This window comes from Leptonychotes weddellii, chromosome 9, assembly GCF_054177405.1.
Source record: "Leptonychotes weddellii isolate Sample4059 chromosome 9, ASM5417740v2, whole genome shotgun sequence".
Taxonomy (NCBI): Eukaryota; Metazoa; Chordata; class Mammalia; order Carnivora; family Phocidae; genus Leptonychotes; species Leptonychotes weddellii.
Genome location: NC_138377.1, coordinates 58,827,378 through 58,847,238, shown reverse-complemented (window position 1 = coordinate 58,847,238; position 19,861 = coordinate 58,827,378). Strand labels below are relative to the sequence as shown.

Here is a 19,861-nt window from a genome sequence, read left to right as displayed (position 1 = left end):
GAAATGCCTAGTGATAAAGATTTCCTTCTTTAGCTTGCCGGAATGGAATTGAGGAATGGCAAAAAGCAAATGAATTAGTAGCTTTGTCATTTTAACCGTTTGACAGATTAGTATTTTAAAACTATTAGTTTCATCCTCGATAGAGCAGTTATAGCTTCCATTTGTACAGTGAAATCTGGTTGGTTTTTTTTAGGGTACATATTTCTTCCGTTGATCTTCGATATTTTTTCCATCTTAGAGACTTTGTTTTTCCTTATTTTTTGTAAACTTCTGATAAACATGGTTTATATCTGTTAGCTACAAACTAATGGTTTATGCCTGTTAGCTAATTGTCCTGAAAGTTGGCAAGCTGTTTGAGGAGCTAATAGAAACAACCCATCAAGAATATGCATATTTGGAAATTCTGTCACTTGTAATCATGTTCTGCATGTTAATCTGAAATGAATAATAAATGGTTACAATTAATATGGCTTACAGAAGGGATTTTGGTTGTGCTTGATTCCTTCCTTTAGAATTCAAAGAAAAAATTGATAGATTTCAATCTAGTAATGACACAGAGTGCATATGGAATTGTGTTCCTCCTTTTCCCATTAGGTAATTTAGTATAAGCTATCAGATAAAGTTAAGCATAATTTAAATAAGTAAGATTAGGGAAATACCTGCCGTACATTTTATCTGTAAGCAATAGAAGCCCCACTTGTCTTTGCAGTATGGTTCTGATAGCTTAATGAAGCCCAATGAATTAGGTCATACTACATATTAAAATAAAACAACATATCAAGGAAGACTTAACCAATACAAAGGAGCTTTTCGAAAAATGAAATTTGTATGGTCATAATTTTTACATGCAGAAACTTTGTAGAATATTAAAATCTAATAGTATAATTTTGATTTCTGTGGAAATAAACTTCATTATAGTGAGATTTCACCTTATAACTAGATAGGTTATGCCACATTAATCATTTATCAAATTACTACTCTAGTTGAGTTCTTATTTTCAGAGAAAGGTAAAAGCCTGTATATGTGCTATAGGAGCAGAAGTAAACATTTCCCTGATGACTGTTGAGAATGTTTTGGGAAGTAAATCAAAATGAATTCTCAAATATTCTAAGTACAGGACACTGTGATACAGAAGAATTTGCAGTCTATTTGGATAGATAATAGCTGATATTGAGCAGTTAATATTGCTCGGCACTGTTGTGATTTTACATGTATTATTGTCTCCATTTTGTAGATGAGGAAACTAAGGTATAGGGAGGGTAACTAGCATGCCTGTTTTTTGCTTTGCCTGCTTGAAGAATATTTATCTTTTAAAAGTCACCTCAAAAGTCATCTTGTTTGTGGAAGTTTCCTGGAACACTCCCCTCTCTATTCTTACCTTTAGTACAACAGGCAGAATCTTGTGTAACCGTAGCCTTTCACGCATGCCTCTCCATTGAGGGTTCTTGCTCAACATCCTCACTTCTCAGCATTGGGGAGCCACAGATCAACTGCTCTCTTGTAGTGATTTCATGTAGCCTCTTGGCTTTAGGTACTATATATATACTAATGATCTCCAAATTTATATCTCTGCCCTAGACCTTTCCTCTGAACTCTGTCTACCATATCAATTAATGGCAACTCCGTCCTTGTTGCTTAGATCAGAATGTCAGTTCCATCCTTGTAGTTAGTTCCTCAGGTCAAAAGCCTTTAAGGTTTCTTGACTTTTGTTTTTCATATCCCATATTAGATCTGTGAGTAAATCTTAACAGTTCTACTCTGAAAATATATCCACAATCTGATTATTGTCATTGCTATCACGCAGGTCCAAAACACCATGAATTTTTGCATTAACCTCTTATATAGTCTTCTTGCTTTTATATTCTTGTTCCTCTTCATTTTTCTTCATACAGTACCAAAGTGATCTTGCCACATATTTGCTCAGAACTCTCCAACAGCTTCCCGTTTCAATCATGGTAAAAGCCAAAAAAATCTTACAGTGTCTACAAGGCCCTAAATGATCTGTTCTCCACTTAACTTTTTTGACTTCACTCCCTATTACTCCTCTTTCCTTGAACACACCAGAATGCTCCCACTACAGAGCCTTTTTATTTGTTACCTCTTTCTGGAATAGTGTTTCAGAGATAACTGGGTGTCTCACTCCTTCACCTCCCTTAGACCTTTACTCAGATGTTACCTTCTCAGGAGACCTTTGTTGGCTACCCTGCTTAAAATTACACTGCAACTCTCTCTTCCCTCTTTCCTTTGTTTTTCTTCATAGCACTTGTCATGATCTCACATGCTACATGTTTAACTTACTTTGTTGTCTTTTTCCCCAAACTAAAATGAAAGCTTCTGAGGATAGGTCATTTTTTTTTTCCATCTGTTGTGTTTAGTGCCAACAGCTGGAGCAGTGTCCAGCAGATGGTAAACAATCACTAAACTTTTGTGGAATGAATAGTAAGTATAGTTGAATATATAGCGAATGAGTGAAGAAAATATTCCAGGTAAGGGTGAAACTACATTAACCAAGCCTAGAACTGTGGATGGTATATTTAGGGTCAGTAAAGAAAACTAGTTTGCTATTTCAGTTAAAAGCAATGATTTAAGCCTTTAGGGAGTTACTCTGATGAAAGTAAAATTATATTCTTACACATTCTTTAAACATAGACCCTGTACTTTATTAAATCAAATCCAATGTGTCAAAATCTCTGTTAACAAGTTAGCCAAGGGTCAGAGTTGAGGAAACTTAACCTAGATAGGACTGAGAAGGCAAATGTAATATCTGCTAAAACACCTTTTTTTCAGTAAGATAAGGCCTAGCTCTAGAGAACTCCTGGGACTCACATGCAGGCCAGGCTGTGTTTTTTTCCTTGTTGTCCTGTTTCAAGAATATGAATAGCTGTTCCCAGAAACAAGATTTTCTCTCTCTTAGGCCATGGGCGCCAGGGTGGTGATGTCTATATTACCTGGAAGTGGGAGGAAGAATTCATTAAAGCTCAGTGGGAGAGTTAATTCTGCAGCACCCTCTATGCCTTCCATGTTATTTCAGTTTTAAATACAAAAGTGGGTTTTTTTGTGTGTTTATGTGTGTTTTTATATAATATCATAATATCTGTAAGCTTTTGAAGCAGCTGTAAATTATTGGCAGTGTGTATTATTGGCTAGGCATTAGCTACTAACATTTTACCAAAAAGTCATGTCTGTATGTACACTGATAGTACTTTACCTACCTAAAGAAGTAAGTATTTAATAGAAGTTTTTCTAGTGAATGAATCAGTCTACTATAAATTGATAACACTGGTGATTTGAATATTATATGATAAATTATATATACTATATATAGTATACAGTATGTAGTATTATATAGGTAGGAGTTTGACTTGTAGATTAATATTAATAAAGTCTAATACAAATGCTTTTAAAAATCAGCCAGGTAGATTTCAGGGCTGACAATCTTAAAAATTAAATTGTCTAACTAATACCCTTCCTTCAATATTGGCATTCTCGACTTCACATAAAAGTATATTGAGATTTTTATTTTCCTTAGGAAATGTTTCTGAGTCTGTTATCACACATAAAGATGAGCAATAAAAACCTCAAAGTACAATAACATATAGAACATAACTGCTTTGATTTTAGAAATTGTGTATTTTCAAGGTCCTGAAATGTGGGCTGCAGCAGGTCAGTGGCCACGGTGGTGTCGTGGCTATCTACGGGGTTTTTTCAGGGCAAATGATGTGAGGGTTGGTACCTTAGTGGGGGAAGACAAATATGGTAACATACTATGAAGACAACAAGCAGTTTTTTGGCCGTCACCGATGGGTTATATATACTACTGAAATGAATGGCAAAAACACATTTTGGGATGTGGATGGTGCCCCCTGAATGGCTATAGGCAGACCTCCAAGATTTGCTTCTGCGATCACTCCTGTGGGCCCCTCCACAAGGCCATCTCTGGATGTGGCTTCCTGAGAGCAAGTAAAGAGATCACCTGAGATGGAAGCCACAGCCTTCTGTGTGCATCATTGGCTTCACTGTATGACCGATGATCCTCCAACAACAAAACCACCTAGTACTCATAAATTCATCTGGACAAACCATAAGTTCAGTGTGAGTGGCACTCCAGAACAATATGTACCTTATTCTACCACTAGAAAGAAGATTCAAGAGTGGGTCCCACCTTCAACACCTTGCAAGTAAAGACACTGGAAAACAGTTTGAACATGTGAAATATGGGGCTCTTCATGCAATTGCACTTTTACTGCTTACTATTCATTTGATTAAAATTGTTTGATTAAGAAAAAAATTGTGTATTTTCTTAGCGGGAGTTATCTACTATATCTATGGGAAAGTCTCACGTTTTCCATGGAGCATATAATATTAAACCAATACAACTTTTCTGTGAATCTAATGAGATAAATTGGTCATAAAATGTACTGCAAGATAACTACAACATAGACCTGCTGTATGAAGGTTTTGTATATGAACCACTTAAATATATCATACATAATTTTTGTTTTTCAAGTGATTCTGATCTGTGCTTTCAGCCCAACAGTAAATAGACAACAGCTCCAGTTGTCTATTGAGACCCCTGCAAGTTTGCAGTTGATAAAACTTCTTTTTCATCTTATTTATGTAGTGTGGGGAAATATCTGTTCATGTCTTCTGCCCATTTTTTAACTGGATTATTTGTTTTTTGGTTGTTGAGTTATATAAGTTATTAAGATATTTTAGATGCTAACCCTTTATCATTGGCAACAACATGGATGGAGCTAGGCAGTATAATGCTAAGTGAAATAAGTCAGTCAGCAAAAGATAAATACCATATGATTTCACTCATATGTAGAATTTAAGAAACAAAACGAGCAAAGGAAAAAGAAGAGAGACAAACTAGGAAGCTGACTCTTAACTAGAGAGAACAAACTAACAGTTATCAGAGGGGAGGTGGGGGTGGGTGGGTGAAATAGGTGATGAGGATTAAAGAGTACACTTACCATGATGAGCACTGAGTGATGTATAAAGTTGCTGAATTACTATATTGTACACCTGCAACTAATATAACACTATGTTAACTATACTGGAATTAAAATTTTTTTAAAAACTTAAAAAAACGTAGTGTGGGATTGTCATGAGAAACAAGAAAGGCTTCTTCCTGAACATTTTTCACATTTTCATCTGGCGACAGAAAAATCTCCCCAACACTTGGCAATTAACTGTTGATGAAATGGTCTTACAAAGTCTTATCCTGCTTCTGCATATCCAGTCATTTGATTAATCAGTTTTACTGGAATGATTTGTGCATTTTGTTTTGAGGTGGTGAGTAATAAATGCAGGGGGCATGGAATGAAATCCTGAAAAATAATGATAATATTTAATAAGACCGTTTTCATTTCCAGTGGCTTTGAAGCGTATGTTGAATTTCAATGTGCCTCATGTTAAAAATAGCACTGGAGAACCAGTATGGAAGGTAAGAGACTTTATTTTAATGGGGACTATTTCCTTTTTCTTGGCTCTTCAGGAGGAAATTTCTTGTTAATGCTGAACAGTAGCACATTTTAGTTGTAATGTATTTTTATTAAACATGGTTTCTTTTTTTTTTTGAGAGAGAGAGAGAGCGTGCGCATGTGAGCAAGCGGTGGGGGGAGGAGGTGGGGCAGAGGGAGAGAGAGAATCTTAAGCATGCTCCACGGTCAGTGAGGAGCCCAACATAGGACTCTATTTCACAACCCTGAGATCATGACCTGCGTCAGATGCTCAACCAAGCTGAGCCACCCAGGAGCCTAATGTGAATCTTTTTAATAAACAGTTTATGGAGGGAGACAAGGATGGTAATATTCATCTAGGGAATCCAGCTGATCTCTTGGCTCTCACTAGTAGGTCTTTAGTCTGGTTGATATTTTGTTCCTTAGCTTTGCAAGTCCTGAATTTGGATCTTGCAAGCTTGTTCAAGGTTAGTCAGATTCAGGGGGACTGGTCCATTTTAACCAACTCATGAGAGAGTGATCTATAAACTAGAATGCCAGCTTATTAGTTTATGATCTATAAAACTGTCAGGGAAACTGTTAATTGGACTAGAAAGCAATCTGTAATCTTTCTCCTTTGAGAAATGCTGGAGAACCTTTAAAAATTCCTGTCCTTTGAGCTTCTTCATTCTAAACTTCCTACTTTCTTTCTTCGAAGAGATTAGAATACAGCTGATTAGGTTTAAACTTATTAGTTTATAGTCACTTTATACTTCTTTTTTTACTAATAATTGAGAACAGATCAACCTGATTACTATTATGGATGTTTCGAAAACTCTGATGAGTCCTTTTAATTCCTTTGGGTTAACTCTAAAGGTGGTTAAAGTCATCTATTTTGAATTTATAAGTTAAGCTTCAGAGTATCCCCTAATTTTTACCTTCTTCATGTTTATTTGTGGGCATCCTCTTAATTGCCCCTTGCATAAGCAATGCTCATTTATTGTTTCTAAAGCCTGTATTAAGCTTTTGAATTAAATAGCTTGAGAATTTCTTGGGTACAGATTTGTGTCAAATTTTCTCTTTTCCCATTCTTCTATACAAGATTAATAATACAAATATATGGAGTTTTATTTTTTTATTTTTTTTAAGATTTTATTTATTTATTCATGAGAGACAGAGAGAGAGAGAGAGAGAGAGGCAGAGGGAGAAGCAGGCTCCCAAGGAGCAGGGAGCCTGATACGGGACTCGATCCCAGGACCCTGGGATCATGACCTGAGCCGAAGGCAGACGCTTAACCATCTGAGCCACCCAGGCACCCTATACGGAGTTTTAAAGAGGGAAGACTTTTAAGAGATGAAACATCCAACTTCTTATAACTAGAGGAGAAGAGTCTTAGCTTTTCGTTTCTTTTTTTAAGATTTTTTTTTATTTATTCATTTAAGAGAGGGAGAGGGAGAAGCAGACTCCCTGCTGAGCTGAGAGCCAGATGTGGGGCTCGATCCCAGGACCTGGAGATCATGACCTGAGCCGAAAGCAGATGCTTAACCATCTGAGCCACCCAGGCGCCCTTAAAGATTTTATTTTTAAGTAATCTCTACACCCAGTGTGGGGCTCAAACTCATGACTCCAAGGTCAAGAGTGGCAAGTTCCTCTGACTAGGCCGGCCAGATGCCTCCAGTTTTAGCTTTTCTAAAGGAAATGCTGGCATATAGCAAAAGCATTTTTTTATGACAGCATGTTTCATCCTCTCATTAGCAATTTCTTACTCCATAAAGAATTATTGAGGTAGTTATGAAGAAACACTAATTGAAGTTTCTCTTTTATTTGCTTTAACTCTAAAGCTAATTTTGAGGTAGAAGACTCAGAGTTCTTACTACCCCTCAAAGATGTCAGTTTTAATATTTTAGAATGTGGAAAAATGTATGACAATAAGGCTAGCAAGTACTCTTGAGGGACTTAATTTTTTAAATGAGTATATTATTAATCTGAGATGCTTAAATTACCAAATTTTCTTTATACTTGTTACACATTAGTTTTGAGAGGGACTAATTTTTACTTCTCTCTTTTTAGAAAAGATATGTGCTAACTCTGTGGGGAAGCGTATGTGAATTTGTTGTATGTTCAGAGTCCTTTATTATTAGTTTTGGATGCATATTTTATAGTTTCTAGTATGCTTTTTTATCCTAGAAAAAATACTTTAGGAGAATAAATTTATGTAATATTATTTCAGCCTTAAGTGAGCATGCTTTAAAAAATAGATTAGGACATGAATGTACATTTTAGTAAAAGATGGAAAATATTAAATTGAGGTAAGTAAAAGAATTCAGCATACATGATTTATTAAAATAAAATATACTTCAGCATTGTCTTAATATGAGTTCTTCATCGACTGTTCACTGATACTCAAAAACACTTTTTTTTTTTTTTAATTTTAACTAGGTGCTCATTTATGACAGATTTGGCCAAGATATCATCTCTCCACTGCTGTCTGTGAAAGAGCTGAGAGACATGGGAATCACTCTGCATCTGTGAGTTCTAACGTATTTCTAATAATGACATTTGTTTTCAGATACTTTGTTAAAGGATGTATTTGGCCACCTTGAAATCAAATTATTAAGGGACATTTATAGAGAAAATAATACTAGCTACAGTACTTGTATAAAACAATGTTTTTTTCTCTTATCTCCTTTTATCTATTTACTTCTGAAGTTAAAAATAATTCTCAATCTGAGACTTTATAATTTCAGAATTTAAATTTTCTCTCTTGTGTCTTTTCATACAGACTGGTTTACCCTCTCATGTGAATAAAAGAACTGGTTCTGTTAAGGTCTCTTCCATCTCTGAAAATTTTTATTTCTTCAATTTAAATATACTTTTTAAAAAGAATATCTAAATTAGTTTATCATTAATATGAAAAATATAAGTATCTATGAAATAATCACTATTAATCACCATAGGACCTATCTATGTTGTCTTCTTAACTACTGACTGTATTTGATTTTATTACTTCTGATATGTTTGATAAATAAAACAAATTGCATTGCTTTTTAGACTTGGCTGAATAGAACATTTAGAGAAGGGCTATACTCATGTATACATACTAATACTTTTATGTACTGAAGGAATCCAAGATATTCTAACCTATTTGCATTTTGTTCTATTTGTGGTGTTATAACTAGTTCTCATTCTATTATGTTATGATATATTGGATTGAAATGTGCTCTTTTAGTGGGAATGTGGTTTTAGATTTCCAGTGAGTAACATATCAGAATGTGGTTAAATTCTTAAATTCTACAATTTTATGTTGAGCATTTGTTTTAAATTAATAGAATATTGTATTGCATTAATTCTAAAATATATTTTTCACTTTTTTTATATTTCTGAAATTAGGATCTGTCTTCTAATTAATGCTATGTCATGGTTAAATTGGCAGCATTTTTCTGTCAATTTTAACAGAAATTATTATTTTTTTTTTTTTAAAGATTTTATTTATTTATTTGACAGAGAGAGACACAGCTAGAGAGGGAACACAAGCAGGGGGAGTGGGAGAGGGAGAAGCAGGCCCCCCGCCGAGCAGGGAGCCCGATGCGGGGCTCGATCCCAGGACCCTGGGATCAGGACCTGAGCCGAAGGCAGACACTTAACGACTGAGCCACCCAGGCACCCCTTAACAGAAATTATTTTAATAATATGTTTTAAAATTGATAGCACCTTAGGTTTGATGAAATATGGAATACAGATTTTCCTTTCATTTTTATTTCAGACTTAAAATAAAAATTTGTTAATAATAATTATTATTAAGTTTCCAGAAGATGAAATGGTGGTTGTAGCCCTTTAGGCAGTTGGACAGCCAGCATAAGAAGATAACAAACAATGGCTGCCATAACGGTGTAATCTTTCTGGTGTCAGTAGCAGCAGCCAAACAGATGGAAGGAAGTCATGAAATGCAAACACAGCGGCAGCCTCTTTCACTCTCTTCCTTATAGAGAGGTGACTACAGTAGAGAAGCATGTATAGGAAGACTGCATATAGAAGATTGTTCATAGGATGACTAGACTATTGTACAAAGAGCATGTTGTCATATTTCCTGATACAAGGATAGCAGAATCTTACAGTGAAGACTAGAGACATTTTGTTATTTGATATTGGGATATTTGAATCAAGATACTCCCTGAATTGTAGGAGAAAACTATCAGGTGGTATAATCTATGAAATGCTTAGATCTCTTGTTCACTCTCTTATCATGCAATAAATATAAAAAAATACTGTTTTAAAGTTTTAAGGAAGCATTCATATATCTTTCATTTAAAAAATATATTTGATTTTATTTATGGTTAAAATTTTTCATTATTATATTTTTAATGATTTTTTTAAAGATTTTATTTATTTATTTGACAGAGAGAGACACAGAGAGGGAACACAAGTAGGGGGAGTGGAAGAGGGAGAAGCAGACTCCCCACTGAGCAGGGAGCCCGATGTGGGGCTCGATCCCAGGACCCCGGGATCATGACCTAAGCCGAAGGCAGACCCTTTAACCAACTGAGCCACCCAGGCGCCCCAAAATTTTTCATTATTTTTAAAGACTCTTCCAGCTTTCTTTTTACCCTCTTACAGAACTGCACTCCCCAACCATATTTCTATGAAAACTGGAAATAAAATTGATATTGAATGTGCTTTAGTTCTTCAGGAAGAACATTGGTATTAGAAATAAGGTGATTGTAGTAGAAGAGATGAAGACTGACATTAGGATCTTACTAATAAATAATATTAGCAATGATACAAGGAAAAAGCTGGGTTAAATGATTAATTTCAGCAAGCACTTTTAGTATACTGGTTCTTGTCCCTGAACTGGTTAATTCCTAGTTTGAGAAATACTGTTCTAAACTATATTTGTAGATAAGTGACTAAGAAAAAAATGAATTTTATGTTCTTTATGTCTTTTAGGCTTTTGCACTCTGATCGAGATCCTATACCAGATGTTCCTGCAGTGTACTTTGTAATGCCAACTGAAGAAAATATTGACAGAATGTGCCAGGTAATATGGGTTCTTAATTTCCTGACCCTATAATGTGGAAACAGGTTTTTTTCCAAAAAATTTCTTAGATTTCGGGATGCCTGGGTGGCTCAGTCAATTAAGCGCTTGCCTTCGGCTCAGGTCATAATCCCAGAGTCCTGGGATCGAGTCCTGCATTGGGCTCCTTGCTCAGCAGGGAGCCTACTTCTCCCTTTGCCTGCTTCTCCCCCTGCCTGCCGCTCCCCCTGCTGTGCGCCCTCGCTCTCTCTCTCTCTAACAAACAAACAAATAAATAAAAATCTTTAAAAAAAAAATTTCTTAGGGGGCGCCTGGATGGCTCAGTTGGTTGAACAGCTGCCTTCAGCTCAGGGCATGGTCCCAGGATCCTGGGATCAAGCCCCATGTGGGCTCTCTGCTCTGCTCAGTGGGGAGCCTACTCTCCCTCTCCTGCTCCCCCTGCTTGTGTTCTCTCTCTGTATCAAATAAATAAAAACTAAAAATTTCTTAGATTTCCAGTGTGAAAAATCAGAAGTTGTCTTACCTAATTTCCCACTTTAATTTTTGAGACTATCTTTGAATTTTAAAGAGACTGAAAGATTTAAAATTTTTTGGCTGAAGAAGAATATTAATTAGGACTTAACCTGGCTTTAAAAACCAGAAAATCTAACTATATGTATCTTTTTTTTAAAGATTTTATTTATTTATTTGAGAGAGAGATAGTGAGAGAGAGCACAAGCAGCAAAGAAGGGCAGAGGGAGAAGGAGAAGCAGGCTCCTCGCTGAGCAGGGAGCCCCATAAAGTGCTCGATCCCAGGACCTTGGGATCATGACCTGAGCTGAAAGCAAATGCTTAACCAACTGAGCCACCCAAGCACCCCAGAAAATCTAACTATATTAACTTTAAAAATAGGGTTGTATTTTTCTAAGATAATAGGAAGTCTGGGAGTAGGAAGTCCAAGCTGGTATAATAGTTTTATAAAGTAGTCAAAGACTCCAGCTCCTTCAGTCTTTCCAATCTGTTGTCTTTGGTTTCTCCTTTTAAATGTCTTGATTGTTGCTTCCTGGATGTTATGTGGCAGCTGAGGCTGATATCACATCTATGTTCAAAGCAAGAAGGGGGAAATAAATTATGCCAGTCCTAACTGTTCGTTTTGATCAGGAAAGCTTAAGATTTCCCAGAAATGCCCAGAAGACTCTAATTTATTTATGTTTCACTGGATAGAATTAACTTCAAAGGAGGGTGCAAAAGTTAATATTTAAATGAGTGTATTGTCCCCAAACAAAATCTGGATTTTTATAGCAAGGAAGAGGGGGAAAATGGATATTAGATAAGTAGCTAACAGTGTCTGCTAGCATCTTGTTGCTGACTATTGAATCAAATTACTGCAGTTGACCCTTGAACAACACAGGTTTGAACTACACAGGTCCACTTATAGGCGGGTTTTTTGCAGTACAGTATCGTAAATGTATTTTCTCTCCCTTATGATTTTTTTAATCTTTTCTCTAGCTTACACTATTATAAGAATACAGTATATAATATATATAACATACAAAATATGTGGTAATTGACTATGTTTCAGTAAGGCCTCTGGTCAACAGTAGACTATTAGTTAATTTCTTGGGGAATCAGAAGTTACACGTGAATTTTCAACTGTGCAAGGTGTCAGCGCCCCAACCCCCGTGTTCCAGGGTCAACTGTATTTAAATTGTTAACGAAGGTCACATATTTTGTGTCCTTTGTAGCTGATGATGCCCAGCTTTCTCTTTTATCTTGCATAAACCTGACTGTGCCATTTTTTAAAGAGATAGGATTTATCAGTCCCTTCCACTTTTTGGCTATTATGAATAATGCTACTGTAAACATATTTGTACACATTTCTGTGTATGTATGTGTTTTTATTTTTCTTATGTCCATTAACACCTAGGAATAGAATTGCTGGGTCAAATAACTCTACAGTTAACTTTTTTTTTTTTAAGGTGGGAGACATTATAGAATATTACTTTCATTTTGTTGTTTATGTAGCATTTGAAGAATACACACAATTTTTTTTTTCAAGATTTTTATTTTTTTGACAGAGACACAGAGAGGGAACACAAGCAGGGGGAGTGGGAAAGGGAGAAGCAGGCTTCCCACGGAGCAAGGAGTCTGATGCAGGGCTTGATCCCAGGACCCTGGGATCATGTCCTGAGCCGAAGGCAGATGCTTAACGACTGAGCCACCCAGGTGCCCCCCCCACACAAATATTTTTATGGATATACATTTGTATGGTTTACCTTTTGAGAAACTGCTAGACTGTTTTCCAAAGTGGTTGCATCATTTTATATTCTTTCCAGCAGTCTATGAGGCTCCCAGTTTCTCCAGATCCTTGTCAGTACTTTTTATTTTCTGACATTTTGATTATAGCCATCCTGAAGTGTTATCTCATTGTGGTTTTGATTTGCATTTTCCTGGTGACTGATGATATTATATGCATCTCTTAATGTGCTTATTGGCCATTTGTACATCTTTGGAGAAATGTCTATTCAGATCCCTTGTCCAGTATTTAATTGGGTTCTTTTAATGTTGAGTTGTTAGAGTACTTTCTATATTTTGGATGCTAGACCCTTATCAAGTATATCATTTGGAAATGTTTTTGCCTATTCTGTGGGTTGTCTTTTCATTCTTGATGGTATCCTTTGGAGCACAAAAATTTTTAATTTTGATTTTAAACTTAGTTTAAAGTTGATTTTTCTTTAGTTGCTTGTGCTTTTGGTGTCGTATTTAAGAAACCATGGCCAAATCTCCATGTTTTCTTCAAAGATTTTTATGCTTTTGGCTCTTTACATTTAGATCTTTGATCCATTTTGAGTTAGTTTTTATGTATAGTATGAGCAAGGTGTCCAACTTCATTCTTTTGCATGTGGCTATCCTGTTGTCCCAGCATCATTTATTGAAGAGATTATTCTTTCTCCCATGAATGGTTTTGGCAATTTTATTGAAAAATAATTAACAGTAGATACATTGGTTTATTTCTGGACTCTCAGTTCTATTCCACTGATCTCTATGTCTGTCCCATGCCAATACCACACTGTCTTTACTACTCTTGCTCTGCAGCAAGGTTTGAAATTGGGAAATTTATTCCTCCAACTTTACACTTTGTTTTCCAGATTGTTTTGGCTTTCCTAGGTCCCTTGAATTTTATATTAATTTTAGGATTAGGTTGTGAATTTCTGTAGGAAGCTACCTGGAGCTTGCATCTCATAGGGATTGCATTGAATCTGTAGATCAGTTTGGGGAGAACATTGTCATCTTTACAGTATTAAATTTTCTGATCCATGAACATGGAATATCGTTTCATTTGTTTAGATCTTCTTTAATTTCTCTCAATAATGTCTTGTAGTGTGCAAATAAAAGTTTTACATTTCTTTTGTTAAATATATTCCCTCATATTTTTTTAATGCTATTGTGAATGGGATTGTTTTCTTAATTCTGTTTTTTGGATTGCTCATTGCAAATCTATAGATGCACAATTGACTTTTATATGTCGATCTTATATCCTGCAACCTTGTTCAATTTCTGTGTCCTTTTGCAATGTCTCCATCATTCTTGGACCACTTCCTTATTTTTAGGCACAATAAGATTATTCAGTCTCATCTCATACTTTCTCTGTTCTAGCCCAAGATTCAGCCATTTGTCTAAGGAGCCCTGGTTGTTTTTTGTAGAGAATGGTATTTAGAAATCAGCAACTGGGAATAAGGCGTAGGCATTGCTACGAGGGTGTTAGAGTTCTTAGGACATCTCAATGGACAGAACTAAGAAATATATGTATGTATATATATGCGCACTTTATATTTAACTCTAGAAATCTTCCTTATCTCTCTAGATAAAAAGACAGATAGGTAATATCTAAAACTGTTTCATTTCAGAAATACAGGATTCATCCTAGTTTTTTCTTTTTCCCTTTGCAAATCTGTAACTCCTTTTTATGACAATGAGAAACATAACTCCCAGTATCTTCCACGTACTGACTTATTTTCTCATTCCCCTTAATTCTCAGTCCTTCATCCTTTAATCAGTCCCGCAACCTTTGTTTAACCACTGCCCTGCTCAGCAGCCTTCCTCATACAGGCTCCGAACCCTCTGTTTTTCATGCGTAAACATCTCTGATACCAGATGCATCTTAAAATTGATGGTGTGTTATAGAATTTTATTGGCAGCATTAATTCTTGGTGGTACATAATGGTGCTTCTTTCAATGGACAGTATCTTAGGTTCAAACAAATACAAGCATATGTTGTTCTATTGTGCTTCACAGATACTGCACTTTTTAGAAATTGAAGGTTTGTGGCAACCCTGCATCAAACAAGTCTATCAGTGTCATTTTTCCAACAGCATTTGCTCACTTCATGTTTCTTTGTCATATTTTGGTAATTATCACACTGTTTCAAACTTTTCATTATTATTATATTTGTTACGGTGATCTGTGATCAGTAATAATTTGCTGAAAGCTTGGATGATGGTTAGCATTTTTTAGCAATAGATATTTTTTAAGTAAGGTATATACTCTTTTTTTTTTTTAGACATAATGCTATTGCACACTTAATAGACTACAGTATCATATGAACATAATTTTCATAGGCACTGGGAAACCAAAAAATAATTTTGACTCAGTCTGTTACATGTTTTCTTTATTGTGGTGGTTTGAAACTGAACCCGCAACATATACAAGGTATGCCTGTATGGTTATTTAGATACCTATTTGCCTAGAGTTTAAAAACATAAGTAAATTTGATTTAAGAACTTGCATAACTTTAAATTATACTACTTTTGGATGTTTGAGAAGTAATACTTATGGAATTGGTCATTGGAATTATGTCTGAACAGCAAAGGAAATATGTTGTATTACTACATGACCAGAGCAGTAGAAGATAGTATCTGCAAAATATAATAAGCATTTTACTATATGAGAGCCATTTCTGGATATTTTTAAGAAAAATGCAGATACACTGTTTCAAGCAGTTTTATGTGATATTGTAATTAAAATAGAATTTTATTGATAATATTATAACTTTATTAATATATAGGTCCATTATATCTGGCAACCAAATAACCAGTACTTCTTCATGACTTTTTTCTCTTGGGATTTTTTTTTTATTGTCATTTATATAATGACAAAATCTTGCTCCTGTAGTTATCTAAAAGATTTTTATTTGTGGTCATCCTTTATACTTGCTCATAAGAATGAAGTATTCATTGTATTTCTAGGATCTGCGAAATCAACTTTATGAATCATATTATTTAAATTTTATTTCTGCTATTTCAAGAAGTAAACTGGAAGATATTGCAAATGCAGCATTAGCAGCCAGTGCAGTAACACAAGTAGCCAAGGTAAGAGATTTTGGTTGGCTGATGACATTTTGTTAATGTAAAATTTAGTATATTCTGAAACCTGTTAATTGACTTAGGTGCCTGATTTACAGAGGACCAAATCAACCTAAGAAATATTTAGACTCATTACTTTTAGAAAGAGTTCTGATAATGCAAATTATCTACAGTTTGAACTAGGCAAAATAAACCAAACTAAAGGTACCTATAATTCAATGAATTTGAAAGATAAAAATAAAATGCGGAAATCTGTCTTTGTTTTAGGCTAGGATTTGTAATCTTTTGAGCTTGACTTAGAAATAGTTTGACAGTTGTGTTGTTATAAATTATACTAAAAATATATTGACATTATTTATTTATAATCACTATAGTCACCATACTATCTTCAGATCTACTTAGAAGAGAGAATCCAAAGAAGTTATATTGCGTATTATAAGAAAGAAGGAACTTAGGACAGGCCGGCCATTCTACATCACAGTTACTTTTTAGATAGGTTCAGCTTAGTTATAAATAAATCTGTAAATGTATTCTTGGTTATAGCCCTACTGTGCCCTGTGCTTCTTGAATTTGGACAAGACATGAAATTCTAAGAAATTATATAGGACAAATAAAAGCCTAAACAACTGTGTATTTACTTCCCATTTTTTCCCACTGGTTAGATTTAGATAGTCTACTAACTACTACTGATTAGTTTTTGAGGCCTGTGTCTTGATGTTCTTCTTTTCAAAGTTTATCATTAATTTTAAATAAAATAATATTTCAAAGAATTTTCTTAATTTTTCCCCTGATTTGCACTTCTGAAGAACTAGTATAACTTCTTTATAAGTGTTCAAGGTGGAAAAATAGTTACTATGACTTTCTTAGGAAAATGTTGTTAAAATGAATGTGAAATTGTGATTTTTTTTCTTCAGAACTAATATAAATTCCGATCCCCACCAGTCTTTAAACAAATTTTTATATCTATATCTGTATTTTTGTATCTTCTTAAATTTTGTTTTCTGAAAATATTACTGCCCTCCTTATTTACATTCCTTTTTGATACTAACTCCTCATTCTTACTCAGGGAGGCAGTCTGATACAATAGTATAATTTCTAGTTATTGAATATAATTATAATTTTTTCCATTTTTACCATTGGTTGATTAAATCAAACTAAGTGTGCTTTCAGTATTGTAAAATTGGGGTACCTGGGTGGCTCAGTAGGTAGAGCATGTGACCCTTGGACCCAGGGTCATAAGTTCAAGCCCTACAGTGGGCATGGAGTCTACTTAAAAAAAAATGTTGTAAAATTGATTTCTAAACCTTTTCTTTTGTTTCTAGGTTTTTGATCAGTATCTCAATTTTATTACTTTGGAAGATGATATGTTTGTATTATGTAATCAAAATAAGGAGCTTGTTTCATATCGTGGTATGTAAAAATAGGAATATTATAATTCGTCGTTAACAAAATGAGTGATGTACCGTAAACAAAAATAGCATATTTGGTACAATCAAAAGCCAGCTTTGATTACAGCAGTAGAACTCTAAAAGAGTTTTTAAAGCACACCCAAGAAAATAAGTCTCAGACTGAATTCTGTCACTTGTAAGCAACATGTAATAAAGTTGTTTTGTAAGCTCAGTGAAGTGCCAATTCTCTTACCTTTTAGGTGCCACATAGCAGCTTGCGTGAATGGTTCATTCATGGCAAATAAGACAGTATTTTAGTAGTAGGATTCAGTGTATCTTCTAGTACTTTGACTCTTGGACAAGATCAACTTACTCTGCTTCTCTGTGCTTTAGTTTCCTCATCTGTAAAGTGGGGGTAATAATACTATCTACCTCACAGAGTTTTTGTGGAAATTAAATGAATTAGTATGTGTAAAATGCCTAGAAAGGTTCCTGGCACATAATAAGGACTCAGAAAAGGTTGGCTAATACTGCTATTTGTCAACAGTTATTATAGCACTATTATGGAATGAAGTGTAGGTGCCTTTCGCAAATACAGGTTGTTAGACTCCCTTGATTCTTATACCCTGTTCATGCACTAGTGGATTGAATATTGGTATTTGATCAAATGCTGTCTAACCACCTCTGGAGTTTGTATTCAAAATTTTGGTAAACTGACCATTCCTGGATGTAGATTAAAACTAGTAGACACACACACGCACACGCACACACCACCCAAGCCCCATTTTATTATCTATGTTGCTTTTTTTTTTTGCAAAACACTTTTATTTGTCCCTTAATCTTTTTAAGTGTACAATACAGTATTGTTGACTTTAGATACAGTGTTTAGAGCAGATCTCTAAAAGTTACTCATCTTGCTTAACTGAAACGTTATGTCCACTGATGATTTCAGATATTTTAAAGAAAAATACAGGCTGTAGTAGATATGATTAGCCAGTTCATTCAAATAATCATTAATTTGCTGCTTAAGGATTGAGATGTTTGGGGCTGACTAGAATTTCATTGGTTCCTAAGTGGAGAGTATGGCCCCCTAAGGGGGCATTTGGAAATGTGTAAGGATATTTTTGATTGTCACGTTAAGTTGGGCTGCTACTAGCATTCAGTGAGCAGGGACTAGGGATGCTAGATGTTCTGCAGTGTGTAAACCATACTCATAACAGAAAATTGTTCTGCCCAAAATGCCAGTGGTACCCTATTAGGAAATATTGGACCAGATATTAAGCTCCCTGAGAGAAGGGAACATCAGTTTTTGACTTTCTTGAGCTCCATAACATGCTGTCTTTTAGAAATTAAACAACATCCCTAAAGGGGTGTAAGCATTTGCTGAATTGCCCATGTCAGAGATTTTTGACAATAGTTGTTATTTACAGAAGTCTATTTACAATTAATTGAGTTTTAATTAACTAGCTACTTAAGTATTTAAGTTACATGTTTAAAACCTAGTTTTCCGGGGCACCTGGGTGGCTCAGATGGTTAAGTGTCTGCCTTCAGCTCAGGTCATGATCCCAGGGCCCTGGGATCGAGCCCCGCGTCGGACTCCCTGCTCAGCAGGGGGCCTGCTTCTCCCCCTTCCTCTGCTTCTCCCCCTGCTCATATTCTCTCTCTCTATCTCTATGTCTTGAATGAATAAATTAAAAAATCTTAAAAAATAAAAAAATAAAACCTAGTTTTCCTTAAGCCTTTAAGTGAAACTTATAAATTGTTATTTATAAATATGGTTGTATAAAAACAAAGCACCTTGTGCTCACTTCAGCAGCACATAGACTCAAATTAGAACCATACAGATATTAGCATGGCCGCAGTGCACGAATGACATGCAAATTCATGAGGTGTTCCATAAAAACAGCAACAATAACAACAGCAAAAAACAACCAAGCACCTTAACTTTTTCTTTGATCAATTAACTCAGATTGAACAGACTCGATTCTAGTCAGCCCCAATTAACAAGCTTAGTCAGCAAACTTGGTTTGCTGAATTCCCTTAAACAGTTTAAATTGCATTTGTAAATTCAGTGTTTTCATTTTTAAGTATTTTAAATATAAGACCAGACAAATTTATAAATCTAATAAGCAAAATCTGCCCAAATATTTAAATAATTTTTTTAAGTAATTAAATTTAGAGTGAGTCTAAATTCATTACACTTTCAGGTACTTATAAATATAACTAATTTTCTTATACCTCTCAACTTAAAGAATCACAAGTCTGAAATTATTAAATTTAAAGTATAAGTTTATTAATTTTAAAGTATAAGTGTATGCTTAATTGCCCAGATTCTCAATAGTATATTTATAATAATAATAGATTGTTCTCTAAGCACTTTACAATGTAAGTTCGTTTACTCCTCCGAGTAACTTTGTGAAGTAGGTAGTATTACTACTTACATTTTCCAGATGAAGTAACCTAGGCACAGATACTGAGTAACTTGGTAAAGAAATGGCAGAACCAGATTACTAAACCGAGGCACTCATTCCAGTGTCAGTGCTCTTACTCATTACATAATTATATGCCAAATCCTCTCAAATATCACAAGTGCTTCAACTGATAAACAGATTAGTCCCAACATAATATGTTAGTGTCATGGATTTTATTTATTTC

At 34.9% G+C, this 19,861-nt stretch overlaps 1 protein-coding gene and 1 non-coding gene across 2 annotated transcripts in view; both read left to right on the top strand.

The window, feature by feature from the left end:
- The window catches only part of SCFD1 (sec1 family domain containing 1), an 86,889-nt gene that overhangs the window by 638 nt on the left and 66,390 nt on the right, over positions 1-19,861 (top strand). The window contains exons 2-7 of the mRNA XM_081831831.1: positions 5,379-5,449; positions 7,884-7,972; positions 10,389-10,479; positions 15,702-15,824; positions 17,141-17,228; positions 18,348-18,406. Of these exons, the coding sequence (XP_081687957.1) occupies positions 5,379-5,449; positions 7,884-7,972; positions 10,389-10,479; positions 15,702-15,824; positions 17,141-17,228; positions 18,348-18,406 (521 nt within the window). The remainder of the gene's footprint in view (positions 1-5,378; positions 5,450-7,883; positions 7,973-10,388; positions 10,480-15,701; positions 15,825-17,140; positions 17,229-18,347; positions 18,407-19,861) is intronic.
- LOC115939603 (U6 spliceosomal RNA) lies at positions 19,007-19,110 on the top strand. Its single transcript, XR_004074387.1, has one exon. It is a non-coding gene; the product is annotated as a U6 spliceosomal RNA (small nuclear RNA).